Below are 14,777 nucleotides of genomic sequence, written 5' to 3'. Positions count from 1 at the left end.
AAACTTTCTTAGATATTTTGATAATTTTCCAAATCTTTTTTAATGTTTTAAAATGTTTTAAAATAATCTCCTGAAATTAGTGTTTGTCAATAAAAAGTTTACTTTAATTATTGCTAGGAACCTAAAGCAATTTTTTTCATCTCCGTGATACCTTACAAAATTAAACAAAAAAAATCTTCACAAGTTTTATTTATTTTAAAATCTTTTAAAATTCCTCAATATCTGTTAAACGTACAAAAATTTGACAGCACATTTTATAAACCAACATAAACTTTAAAAACTTATACAAGAAGGTTTAATAAGAATTAAGTTCCTTATATTTTTCTATAATGATTTAATATAGCAAAATTGCATGAACTTTCATTCTCTTGACACCCTCGAAAATTCAGTTTACTTAAAAACTCCTCATAAAAGCCAGTTAGCCAGCGAAAACTTCTTCGATATAGACTGTATTTTAGCTACAAGTTTAGATTTTATAGAATTATTTTACGTTTTTCGTATACCCTACCTTTCAATCGAGGTTACGTCACCCCGGCCTTTACATTTTATAGAACTTTGTAACACATTTCGTTGAATAGTTCAACGCAATATAAACAAAGACGATTTATATTTTTTCCGTGTCTCTTTAAAAAATAATTTTCAAGTAGTTTTTTTAGTAATTAGTAAAATTCTACTAATTGAATGAGTAAGAATAACTGACTAAATGAATTAGTAACTATATCTACTAAATGAATTGGTAATGCTACTACTAAATAAATTGGTAGATGTGTTTCTGATCACTATTTTAAATTGTACTTTCAAGTAAATTCGATTTTTCTTCGAAATTTAATTCATCCAGCTAGACGTTTAGCTGTATTTCGTCGTCTACGATGATGTAGCTGTGTTACCTAAATTTCTAGCTATCACGTAAAAACTATCTGTTTTAGCTACATTTGGCCATCCACAAATTATCAAGTTAATTTATCTAGATCATTTTTAGATGGCAAAATTTAGCTAACACAGGAAACACAGCTGGAAATTTAGGTAATACAAGTATATTTTCTTAGAAGATGAAATCCAGCTAAACGTCTAGGTGGGACAGCTAAATCACTTTAGAGTGCACAGCTTAAAATGAGCTCAAAGAAGGGGAAATAGCGTGCTATTTTTACAAAAAAGCGGAAAGATTTGACCATAATTTTTACAGGTAGAGAAGAAGAAAAAAATGTTTTTAACGGAAATGTTATCTTTTATTCATCTCTCTATATTTCTAATTATATTCTTAATCTATACGAAGCATATTAATTACTTTAGTGACAATGTCGACTAGAGAAACGGAATCATCTTAAAATATAGCAATTTAACTTCTACACGGTTTTTTAAATTCAGTCTGCGAATTTTATAAATCTATGTGAAATGTAGATTTATAAACAAATTTGCTCGTTCACAGCTTGCATTGATTTATTGCACTGGAAATTCTCTATAAAATGAGCCCAGGATAAAGCCAATTTATCTATTTTTTAAATAGATGTTGCAAAAAATTGTGCAAATATCAATGTTTTCTTAAATGTGGAATAACTTCCGGAATAATCAACATTTTTCAATGTTATTGGGCCCATTTTAAAGTTATTTTTCACCGTATCACAATAACTTATGAGTATAAATCTTAAAAGTTTTCTTATCACGTTACAAGTACAGTATTTTGTAACGAAAAAGTTGGAAATCTTTGAAAACAACTTATTTGTAGTCAAATCAGAATACAAATTAAATGTGTGTGTGGGTGGGTGTGTGTGTGCTTCTAAGCTTCAAAATTCATCATTATCGATTTTGAATTGCATTAATGAAATGTTTAAAGACCTTACGGAATTTCGCGCATCAATGTTGGCCATTTGATAGACATAAAAGTCCATGAAATTATAAAAAAAGGATAAAGATGTTGCATACTCTACGTTGAAAACGAAGTGAAGTTTGTATAAAAGATCGAATGCGACCATTGGATTGACGTTTCGTGACAAGTCGATTAGGAGTCCATCAGCTTGTACACAATATGCCGCTGCACACGTGTTTTTGAGTGATTCCGGATACCCTCTACTTCCAGAGGCACGTTATTACCATCCTGGAATACAAAATTTGTATTACATAATTTTTATTAGCTAAATTTTATAATTTTTATATGTAATTATTTTAAAAATGTTTTAATATTCAATTTATTACTTTATATTAGCTAAATAAAGAAATCATACCGGCATCATGCGGATCAATTTGAAATTTGGAATGGTCAAGATAGGTTCATGAATTTCTTCATCCATTACTGTTTCAAGATTTAAATTTGTCTTTTTAGAACGCTTACGAAGCTTTAGTAATGAGTTTCCGTCTTTTGGTTTTTTTCGCTGACCAGTTGCAAAGTTGGTGACCGGCAGTATTACTAGAGCTCGGAGATTATCTGAAATTTAATTAAATATTAGTGAAAATGTAACAGACTTTTCCGTCTGGAAGTTATAATTAGCTTCCTCAAACTATTATTGCAATATTAAATCATTTTTAGAGAAAATCATACCTTTCAATTAATTAGTTGAATTTTTAACATAGAATTTTCCAGAAAGAATCTCAGTTTTTCACAAATAAAAAATAAAATTTTAACAAAATATATCAATTTTTAACTAAGAAAGACAAATTTTCACAAAATATGAGACAGTTAAATTTTAGGCTCAAAAAATAAATTGTCAAGAAATTATTTAAGTTTGCAACAAAACCAGTTTCAACTTTAAAGAGGAATCCTTTACCAGGAAATTGAATTTTGAACAGAGCAGTTTAATTCTCAACCAAGTAGTTAAATTTTAAAATAAAATTATACATTTTTAACTAAAACTAGAGTATTTAAATTTTAGATTAAAAAAAATGAATTTGTAACCAACTTAAATAAATGGACAACAAAGTAAGTAAATTTTCATCTAAAAAAATCTAATTATACCAAGAATATCAATTTTCTCTCAAAAAAGTTGCATTTTTGACGAAGCAGTCAAAATCGCAGTTGAAAAACTTAATTTCTGATTTAAAAAAACGAAATTACAACAAAATATTTAAATTTTCTGCCAATAAAACAAATTTTCTACCAAAGTGGTTTAATTTTTAAAATAAAGGTACAAACTTTCGACACAAAAAAACAGGCGAATTTTCGATAGCCAAAATGAAATTTTCACTAAATTGTTTGAAGAGCCAAAGATACATTAAAGAGTCTTATTAACAAACATCATACAATGAAATTTCTGAAATTATCCCGCACTAATATTGGACGAAATAGATCGCAAAGCCGATGAAATACAGCTTGTCAGAAATAATTAAATTACCAAATTATTGTTTTTTCCATGTGATTAATACTTTTAGAAATATAATATAAAATAATGTAGAACTCGAAATGAGAAAAAATGGATCAATTCAACATCTCATTAACTTTAAAAATATCATTGACTGTTAACTGGTTAGCGCTGCCCCTCTTTACCCTACCCATTTTATAGAAACAAATCGTTCACAAATAATTCGAAAGAAATTGTGACATGATGGGTTTTTTAACAAATCATGTGAACGAATTATTGAAATTGTAATAAAAAATCTAATTGTATTTTCTATCAAAGATTTTATACAATTTTAATAATTTGAATATTTAAATATTTCAGAACGTTCTTTGCTTTTCTGAATTTTCTCTTCGTATTACTCACACATTTTTGCGAAAATCCCATAACCTAACTAACCTAATTAAATTTTATTTATTCATCAATATATTATAATAATATAAATATATATTTATACTTATCTTGCTCCTTAAAGTTGTCTTAAGTCAATGCAACACTGAATTAAACTTCAAAAAGCACTGCCATGTTTTATTTTAAATATATAAAAAATGTTCTGTCTGGGCATCAGGATCTAAAGTCTTGGGTGTGTTAGTATCACGAGCTTGCGAAACCAAGTAGCATTTTCAAGATACATTTTTTTGGACTTAAAAACAATTTTACCATTGGTTTTACTCATTTAAAACAATTACAAAAAACATACATTTCATTTATAAATGAAATGCCGTTTCAAATTTGAATAGTGTATCTTTCATACGCAAGTATTATTGATATAACAATATAAACTTAAAATATAAATTGAGAAAAAACGAACTTTTCTTAATTAAAACTAAAAAAAAGCAGCAGAAATTATTTAAGAATATATTAAATTATGTTTTCCTAGCAATGTATTGCTACTCATTGAATTAGTAAGTTGGTACTACCAAACAAATTACTAGAATAGCCTTACTAATTGATTTGGTAAAATAAACCTTACCATTTCAATTACTAGAAAGTGATGAAATTATTAATTTACCAGTCAGATACAACGCTACTAATTGAATCAGTAAAATTTCTACTAATTCAGATTTAGAGAGTATGACTGAAGCAGTAATATTGTTTCAATAATTATGGTATGGGTAAAATATGCAAACCGTAACGCTGTAGCCGAGCGAGCAATACAATACGGTTGGAATAACCAGAATTATGCGTGTATCGCCGAATTATTTCTTTCAGTGAGTATTTACATTGCCAGAACAGCGCCATGATTTCGCCTATTATTACCAGGAAGGCGCCATTTTGTTTTCCTTATTAGCTAGACAGGTCTAACCAGTGTTTCTAGTATTATCAGTAATTGTGCTGGTCACAGTATATTGAAAAATCTGCACCTCATCTTGAAGTTTCAAGCGGGACATTAGATTCGCTTGTGTTCATATTTTTCGCGTTCAGTTTCACCTATCTCACAAACTTTTAATTTTCTGGACTATTAGCCAGTAGGATTTTTTGATCAGGAGGCTTTTAATTATATTATATTGCAATTTCAGTCAATTTGACCGGGACCGGGTTTCAATGTAAATTGTGCGGGGTCTTTTATAATTAAAAATAATCACTCCAGACTATTTTGACTCTGAAATAATATTGTATGGCGTGCTTCAGAATAGACTGTTTGTTAATTTTATTTTAAATCGATTTTTCATAAAATATCCTTCATTCTATTAACAAAGCAACTCAAAGTTTTTATTCTTTACACAGTATTACGCGAATTTGATTTGATATTGCATATAGTATTCGATTTAAGTTTATTAGCTTATACATTTAAGTCGACAATGCAATGTTCCAAACAAATGTATATATTTTTACAACGATGTGAACAGAAATTAAAGAAACGCATTTGAAGTCCAAGTACTTTTTTGCTTATCAGATAGTATAATGGAAAGAGCGGAAAATAGTCACTTAAGAGCAAGGAAATATTTTTGTTAGAGGTTTATATTGCTGATAACCTGTAAATTTTACTCTTTGGTAAGATACAATTCCCTTAAATTTATGAACCTTGATTGCATTATAATGAAAAATTATGATGTTTCAAGTGTACGTAAGAGTTTCACACGTGAATAAATATTATATATTATCATATGTTATTATATTTAGCAGCATTATAATTTTAAAAAATTGATATATTAGGTTGAAATGTTGGGAAATGTTTCAAAATATATGACTGCACGTCTTTATGACCTACTTGGCTTTTTATTTTGTTTAAATAATGCCATTTTAATCATTGTTTTTTAGTTAGGGCCCTGAAGTCCAGTTCTCAGTTACATTCCAAAATAAAAATAAATAAATTTACATTATTTAAATTAAGTAAAAACTTAAATGGACCAGACAGGCATGCATACAGACAGACATATCTGAAACAATTACCCAAAAATTCAAAACAATACTTACATTTTTTAAATTTTTGAATCCGCCGAATATAAAACATGTAATTAGTCACGGGGCAGGTTGTCCAGTAAGTCGTCCCGAAAATTTGGAGCAATTGGAAAAGTGAATATACTTGGCGTTTCAAAATTTGGGGACGAGACAGTTCGCTTCGTAAAATAAACATTTATGTAAGTCGCTTGAAAAAATGTTTTCAAAAGCGAATAACTGTTTGGTTAACATTCATGGAATAAATGACAATACCAACGACTGTAATTGGTCATTCCATAGGTGCAAGTGTTATTGGATATGCAGCTCAAATGCATTACAAAAATGTATTATACAAGTGTCAAAATTTGTCAAGTGAGCCACTTTTTTTTAATGGGTTGTGATTTTTCTTCGGGAATGCGTGATAAGTTAGAGTTTCACACAAATAAAATGGCCCTAAAACATTTTTGTAAAATTTTAATTTTTTGAGTCGTTATTGTTATTTAACTTTTTTAGCTTTGTCCTCTTAATTAATTTGTTTCTCCCGATCGGTACAAATAATCGCCATAATTTTTGACATGTTTCATTAAATATGTTCATTCTATAAAATAACAATCATTTTACTAATGTTGCATAAATATTGATGAAGTTAGCAACAATTTTTATAAACAAATAGAATTCGTTCTAACTTCTCAATTGATTTCAATGCTTTACTTGACTAATTACGATAGCTCGTTTAACTACGAAGATTTTGGTAAAAAAAAAATTAGGGAACTCGCATATCATCAAAAAAAGAGCGCGTTTTCGTGTTGACATTCCGCGCTCCATGCCGCGTGACCTACGATATTCACGTTAAAACTTAAAACGTGTATGATGCTGCAAGTCGAGACACGCTGCAGCGCGCAACGAAATTCATGTATCGTACGTCGCGCGGCATGGAGCGCGGAACGTCAACACGAAAACACACACAACTTTTGATGATATGCGAGTTCTATAATAATTATTCAAGTTAAGCATTAAAATCAATTAAGAAGTTTGAACAAATTTTATTTGTTTCTAAAAATTGTTGCTAATTTCATCAATATTTATGCAACAATGGTAAAATGAATTTTATTTTATAGAATGAACATATTTAACGAAACATGCACGAAATTATGGCGATAGTTTGTACCGATCGGGAGAAAAAAATTAATTACGAGAACAATGCTAAAAAAGCAAAATAACAATAACGATTCAAAAAATGAAAATTTTGCAAAAATGTTTTAGGGCCATTTTATTTATGTAAAACTCTAGCTTATCGCGCATTCCCGAAGAAAAATTACAACCCATAAAAAAAGTGGCCCACTTGACAAATTTTGACACACAATAGATATGCTTTTTTATTTATTTTAAATATATAAGTGGTGCATAACTTATTGTGAATATAAATGAATTTAACATTCCGGCTAAGTAAATCTAACATATGAATTAAAAGTAAAATTAACAGAATTGGAACCAACCCGACCACTTTTTACCTCCCTCAGGAAGGATTAAACACTTTCCGAAGACGTTGCCAAATTCATTTTAATTATTCACGCTACTGCTGGGCGCTCAAGCATTCACAAACAAATTTGCGATTTTAATGTTTATCAGAAATGTAATATGAGTCATTTTTATATTTAACTAGGTAAATGTTTCATTGAAATTGGTTTGAAACAAATTTTCAGGTATGTTAAAATAAATTGGCCGAGGAAACTGTTGTAAACGGACTTAAAAGGATAAATGTGAAATATGTGATAGTAACTATGAGCAAATTGGTGTTTATTTGTAAATAGTTGCAAAGAATTAAAAAGGTTAGGTTCTTCTTTTTCGTGAATTAAACACTGCATTTTTTAACACGAGAAAAAAATCTGTTTAGTTAAGAGTATAAATTAGAATACAGGTTTTCGAATGCACATTCGGCTCGTAAAGACATAATTCAAGGAATAAGTTGTGCAATAGAACTTTTAGAAAGTACAAATATTGTTGAAATTCTATTTCCGAATTGCTCAGTAAGGAAAATCTACTTCGTTATAGTTGAAAGGACAAAGAGGGATTTAACCACTTCTCTATAATATTGCAAAAAATATAAGTAAAAACATAAAAAGTTGTTACGACATAACAATTAGCTCATATGAGTTTGGGCTTCAATCGATTTGTATCACTTACGGTGATAAACAAGTCTTATTCACGAACTGCGAAATATTGACATTTCTGCCATAGATTGTTTTTTGTCCAGAAAAGGAGCACTCAAGAACAACGAAATATTTTTTCAAAATGTCTATAATGATAACATGTACATGTTTGGCGTATTTACATATATCAAACCCATTCTGCCTATTTATACCGTTCCGTCTGCAGCCGGATTTCTTAAAAAGCGCTCATATTTGCTAGGATCTTTAGACAAGGGGCAGGAAAACTGCAGAAAACCTTTCCCAAGCGCAGCTGGTAAAAATTCTTTATTTTGGTTTGGGACTTTTTCCGCTAAATTTGATGCCTAATCGTTTAGCTATAGTATCATTATATTCCTTCTTTTTTCCATTTTCTATTACAATCACTTGTTTTTTATCATTATAAAATGCAACTTTTTTTCCTTTAAACGACCATGCAAAGATCGCACCGCCTTTCTTCCATACTAATAAATCTTTATCTACTGGAACTGGTTCACCATTTTTTTCTTTTTTGTAAAATACACCACTAAGATCTTCCTTTTTAGCCATCTCTTCATGAGCAGGAGGTAATTTTTTCGGTGAATCATGTTTCACTCCGGCATCTGGCGTGGCTTTGACGCAAACTGAAACATCAGGAAAGACTACAGTGTAAATAAATGTTGCAGTTATGTATAATACATAGTATGCAATCCTTGCCTTAAATAATTCAGTTTTGTAGAGTTGAAGAAAAAAACGAACTTTAGAGAACGATAGCCGGGTCTAATTTCTCAATTAATTAAATTCAGAAGTAAATCTTGAAAACGTAAGTTAAAAAAGCCAATTTGTGAAACAGTCTTTTGCAAAAAGACTGTATTCTTTCTTTTTTTCCTCGTTATATAATTGCCTCTAATGAGCCGATTACATTGATTTTCGGGAACCTACTTCTATCGCTTGAAGTTTTTTTGCTCATTTCTGTTACAGAATTTGACTTTTTTGAGCTTATAACGTTTTTAAAGAGTTTTTTTTTTCTAAATTCTTCATGTTTTTACTATGTTGGCATTTGGATTCTATTTGTATGCTGCAAAAGCCTAAATGAGAGTCATGTAATGCCATGTACTAAAAAAAAAGATTACAACTTTAGGTTGAAATGAATTACCCCCTTAATACATTGGTTATATTTTGTTTACCAGTGTTACTATTATTAATAATACAGTTCGCCATATCTGTCCACATGAAGATTGTCTAAATAAAGCAAAGCCATTTTTTCGTTCGGACGTTATTCAAAGGTGTCAATTTCTCCTTAATGATCGCATAAAAATGTAGAGTCAAACACCATTTTTTGCAGTTGAAAGAGTCTATCTTCCATTTACCTAATGTCGTTGTGAGAATACTGATAATTTACAAAAAATGTTAACGAATAATTTTTTCACAATTATAATATTTAATTAAACTACCTGTAAATTCGATCTTGGGTGTTTCCACTTCGTATTTATTAATGTATCATGCTCATTTGATGAGTATTTTACCTCCTCATTGTATTTTTGATTAGAAAATCTATTAAATTTGTCATAGAAGATGCGTTATAAATTTTTTTTTAATATTAAAAATTGTAAGTGAAAATATTCAAAAATATTCGTAGGTGTTCTTCCTTTCCAAAACTTCGCTTTTCCGAATTAGAATCAGAATTATTTTAGAAAATTGCTCCTATTCAAGTTAAAATTATTGTTATTATTTTGAAATATTTCTTGACAATTTCCTGATCTAATTCATTACTACGTATAATTACTGCGGAAAATTTAATTCTTGAACTAAAAAGGACATTTTTTACCTTCAAATTATTACTATTGGTCTAGTGGAATGTTCATTAAAATTAGTTCATTAATTATGTAGTTTCAAATTTTGATTTTTATTTAATATTTATTTATTTTTCATACTCTTTTAGTTTTTAAAGCTAGCTATTATTTTGTTTTAGAAATAAATGAAACCTGCAGTTTTCAATTTTCTTAGCTATTTAAAATCTTTTTCAGGTGTAAATTTGAAGCTTTTTTTATTTATTTAAACATTTTCAGAGGATTCTGTTATATCATCAAAGATGGTACTTTACCGGTCGTAGACCACCCTCTAAACCATGAATGCAGAAAATTTACACAATATCGATAAAGTTAAGAATCTTCAATCACAAAAAATGCTTAACGTCTAATGAGATTAGATGGAAAATAATATTTCAAATTAAAATTAAAATTACTTCTTGAAAAACAGATCCTACTCTTTCTTCACTCCATTGGGAATCGAACCACAAAACTTGTGATTTCTGGTCAGATGTTTTTCCAGTTAAGCTATCAGAGAGATCAGAATAAGAACTCTTGATTCAAAAAATAACGCTAATTTTTAGCTAAGTGTTAATGGTACAAGTAATTATTTTTAAAGGAATCTGTTATATCATCAGAGATGGCACTTTACCGATCGTAGACAACCCTCCAAACCATGAAGGCAGAAAATCTACTCAACTTCTTAAAAGAAAGATCCTACTCTTTCTTCCCTCCATTGGGAATCGAACCACAAAACTTCTGCTCAGTTTTGTGGTTCGATTACCAATGGAGTGAAGAAAGAATAGGATCTTTTTTCCAAGAAGTAATTTTAAGATTTTTCAGTTTTTCATTAAAATCGTTTTTTCAACTACCTTTGTTTTTGCAGCCAATTATGTCTTTTAATACATGGTTTTCATTTACATAACCATCAGTTTTTGCAGCAAACTATTTCTCTTAATATATATTTACTTCATTGGCATAATTTTAAAGAAGGCATAAGACGGGGAGTTTTTTAAAATGTTTAATCTTTAGTTTTTCTAAATATTGTTTGTACTGATCTTTATTTGCCTAAATTACTACATATTCCTTATAAATTTCAACGGAAAATACAGCACCTCAATCAAATTTCGATTTTTAAAAAAAGAAAAAAACTTTCTTAGTATTTCTATCGAATCTATCGTTATTTCAAGAAAAATGCCTGTGTATAGTTTTGACTTGAATTAAAGTTCAATATTTTACATCAACGATTCTAAAAATAAAAGCTATGGCTATATTAAAATAGTAAATGATCAAACTTGCACAGTTTTTCTTGAAATCTACTGAAATAGGTGTGATATAGTGACTCCGCATGTTTGTTTGACCCTCGGAAAGTTTTCGATGAATTTCGTGGTGTTTTGGTGACTCCGCAAAGGTTACATTAAATATATTTTTTCTAAAGTAAGGTAAAATAGATTGAGTGTAAATAATTCTTGTTTTTCGATTTTGAGGAAGTAATTGTTAAATGCTTGTGTGAAGTTCATGTTCGTTTAAAGGTACTGCAATTAAAAATAAAAAAATTAAGTTAAATAAAAATTGATAATTTAGATGGGCTTCACAATTGCGATGGGATCATACGAAACAGTTCTACAAACTGAGATTATGGCCTTGCTTCAGGGCGCTATAAGGCAAAGGAGTATGGGGGAAAAGAAACATTCGCATCTGCTCATATAGCAAGGCTGTTATCATGGCTTTGACTGGAACAACGACCACGTCGCTGCTTTGAGGTACTGAATAGGCTAGAATAAGCTAGCGACAGAAAATCGAGTCTCTCTGCTCTGGATCCCTGGGAACAGGGGCATCAGGGGCAATGAGATATCGGACAGGCTAGCAAACCTAGCAGCCAAGGGGAATTTTACTGGACCTGAGCCAGTTGTAGGCATTTCCAGTAGGTTGGTCACTGAAGATATTAACAGTTGGCTGACCAAGGAACATCAGAATCAGTGGGATGCGGTATTTGGCTGCAGACAGGCTAAAACACTCTTGGGCTCGAAACTAAACCCTCATCGAGCGAAATAAATACTTAAGCTCGGAAGGAATGAAGTCAAAGTCCTAACAGAAATGTTTATAGGACATGGGAACCTCCGGTACCACAGACATAAGATAGGGCTTGAAGAAAGTCCCCTCTGTCGTCTGTGCAGAAAGAATAATGAGACTTTTACTCATATCCTCTGTCCCTTCCCTGCGATTGCGGGGAAACGTGTAACATTACAGGTAGCTTCTGCATCAGTGAGTCTGAAATAGCAGCCAACAGCGTGCCCGCTGTCCCCTCTCTATGCAGAGGGCTTTGGGGCCACGCTTAAGGCTTATAAGGGGACACAACGCGATCACCTAAGCGTCAGGGGCTGTGTTGGTCTCAACCTAGATTATAATAATAAAAAAATGCAATTGATTTTACAATATTATTGTATATTTGTATAGTTTATTATTATATTAAATTTTTTATTATTTATTGTTATATATTCACACATATTAGCATCACAATTCAAAAGAGGACACTTTGAATACAGAAGATATACCGTCTCATATATTAACAGTCGCAATTATTAAATTACACTAAACTCTTTCCCTTTGCCTCGCAAAATTGCCTACTGGTCAATAAGGTGGCTCAAAAACGATTTTTTATAGGACAACGAGAAAGTATGAGGGCCTGTAGAAAATTATCCAATGAAGAATTTTTTGTATCAGACATATAGGTTTGACACCCCTAACACACCCCCACGAGTACCTGGAACCTACCCTTGAAACCAAAATGTCAATTCTTCATGAAATCGAGCTTTTGAACACGGTATTCTCGTCTTTTTTTACTTAAAATTAATAATATTGTTCTAGTGGAATATCTATTATCATTGTTTAAAAAATTTTTAATTATTCAGACAAATAGGTACGGCTCTGATTCCATATATATTTTTTCCGAAGGATTTGTGAACGAAGGAAAGAAAACTTGTCGAATATCCGGGATTTCGCGGGATCCTCGGATCAATAAAATGTTGAAAAATCAAAATAATTTGTTGAGGAAATGATTATTTTCTCGACAAATATGAATTTTGTGAAGGATAAAAACCAGCGGGTAGCAGACGGCTGCATTTGAAAGATTTGAATCGTTTGCTAATTTATTTTTTTACTCACAATTCTGACACAATAGAAGAATTCTAAAGATTCACGGCTCTTCTAAAGGGCCAGGTCTTGAAGGTGGTGTCCCCAAATTTTGCGAAATACGTTGCGAAATGGAGCAAAAAGCAGAGAGAACTGACAGGCCCTGTATGTGTTTTTGTAACTGCATTTGTGATCAACCGCCAGGTTAGCTGTTACCTTCATTCTATACGCGAAATCCAGGCGCCCTTCGTTATCGACCGTGGGTCAAGACTACAATTCTCAAAGGGGGAAAACCTCTTCTGGGACATCGACTTTTTGATAAGACTATCATCAATCGATATTACTTCAAAAATAATAAGACACGTGTCTCGGATTTTTTGCTACCTTTTAAGAACTATGAGCATTTGTAAATCACATTAGTCAAGGGTGCAGAAACTCTACCGGTTCGCGCGCATGAACTGCCATGTAGATCCGCTGGTCCAGTGGACCGGAGTCTGACTGGTAACCACTCTGTCGTGGGTTCGAATCTTTTTCTTAACTTCTTTTTTCATATTGTAAACATGTCAAATAATAATTTGTAATGCTTCCCCGGCGAATAAATTATTTGTTTGAAAATTACTACCGGGAAATAAATATCATGCAGACACTTTTCGAATAATTTATTTGTATAATCGTAATTTTTTTTACATTTTTGAGGGTGATAATCGTCATGGATTATCACGTAGCTGGGTGATGCTGCAGCATCACCCAGCGATGGAAGAAATGAGAATCAGCTAAAGATTAGGCAGTTTTCAATTGGGAAATAGAAACAAAAAATGTGAATACAAAATTACAAATTTAGAATTCAGAAAATTTTGAAAGTAGGCCCTCTGCAAATTTATTTATAAATCGGAAGTTTATCAAGTCCGCCGACTTGAAATTTCGATATTACAGTATTTTAGCTAAATTCAGCAAATATTCGGTCTTACGGTCAATGATAAAATCAAAATAAAAGCATCCGAAATAACATGTGAAAAACATATTTATTTCTTTTCAAAAAATCCTCAACGTTTCGACCAACACTGCGGGTCTTTATCAAGAGTCGATATACAAATCTATAATTTAATAAAAAATTGTATGAGCGTGAGCGTTCGAATAATTAGTGTCGTAAAAAGGATATCGGTTTGAACAAAATAAAAAAGTTATTATATTGAAACATACCTGAGTCAAAAAACAAAGTCATATTTTATAAAAACAAACAGCGTCATTTAAAAATTTTTTTTTCTTTTTTTTTTTAAGAAATTTTTTAACAGGACAAAATTTCTATTGTTTGAAGCCTCAAAGATATTGGAGAGGCTCCAATAATTTATGAAAAATGTCACATAATTGAAACGATGTTTACAGACGGACGATACAAGACTGACTGTTATGAAAATTCGTAATTACAGAGGTGACAAATATTAATAAACCTCTGATGAAAAGGCGCGCCAAAGCTTGAGAATATAAGATTGAATAAATTAATTTGATTTACGAGGGTAGTTCAATAAGTCCTTAGAATGACCAACAGATGGCGCGCGAATCGCTCCAAATCATCTGTTTTCAGTCAGCACCACTCCCGACTAGATATATGGTGCAGTCACAGTCCACATCTTCTGAGTTTACGTGTTTTTATAACCAATTGAAAAAAAAAATTGTTCGTTAAGAAAAATGGAAAAAAACGAGTTCAGAGCGGTAATCAAACATTTTCATTTAAAGGGTTTAACTCCATATGAGATAAAAAATGAATTGGACTCAGTTCATGGCATATCTGCCCCTACCTTAGCAACGGTTTATAACTGGGTAAATGAATTTAAGCGTGGTCGTACATCAATAAGTGCCGAACTACGTTCAGGAAGACCCGTAGAAGCAAGTACTCCCGAAATCATCAATAAAATCCACGATATGGTGTTGAAGGATAGAAGATTAAAAGTGCGTGAGTTAGCTGA

At 31.0% G+C, this 14,777-nt stretch overlaps 1 protein-coding gene across 1 annotated transcript in view; it reads right to left on the bottom strand.

Annotated features, from left to right (window-relative positions):
* Window positions 1-7,988: 7,988 nt before the first annotated feature.
* LOC117171442 overlaps window positions 7,989-14,777 on the bottom strand; it is an 11,909-nt gene continuing 5,120 nt past the window's right edge. The window contains exon 2 of the mRNA XM_033358774.1: window positions 7,989-8,517. Within this exon, the coding sequence (XP_033214665.1) occupies window positions 8,183-8,517 (335 nt within the window). The 3' untranslated portion in view covers window positions 7,989-8,182. The remainder of the gene's footprint in view (window positions 8,518-14,777) is intronic.

Source organism: Belonocnema kinseyi, chromosome 4, assembly GCF_010883055.1.
Source record: "Belonocnema kinseyi isolate 2016_QV_RU_SX_M_011 chromosome 4, B_treatae_v1, whole genome shotgun sequence".
NCBI lineage: Eukaryota > Metazoa > Arthropoda > Insecta > Hymenoptera > Cynipidae > Belonocnema > Belonocnema kinseyi.
Note: the sequence above shows the minus strand (reverse complement) of the source record. Positions and strands in the feature narration are given on the sequence as shown.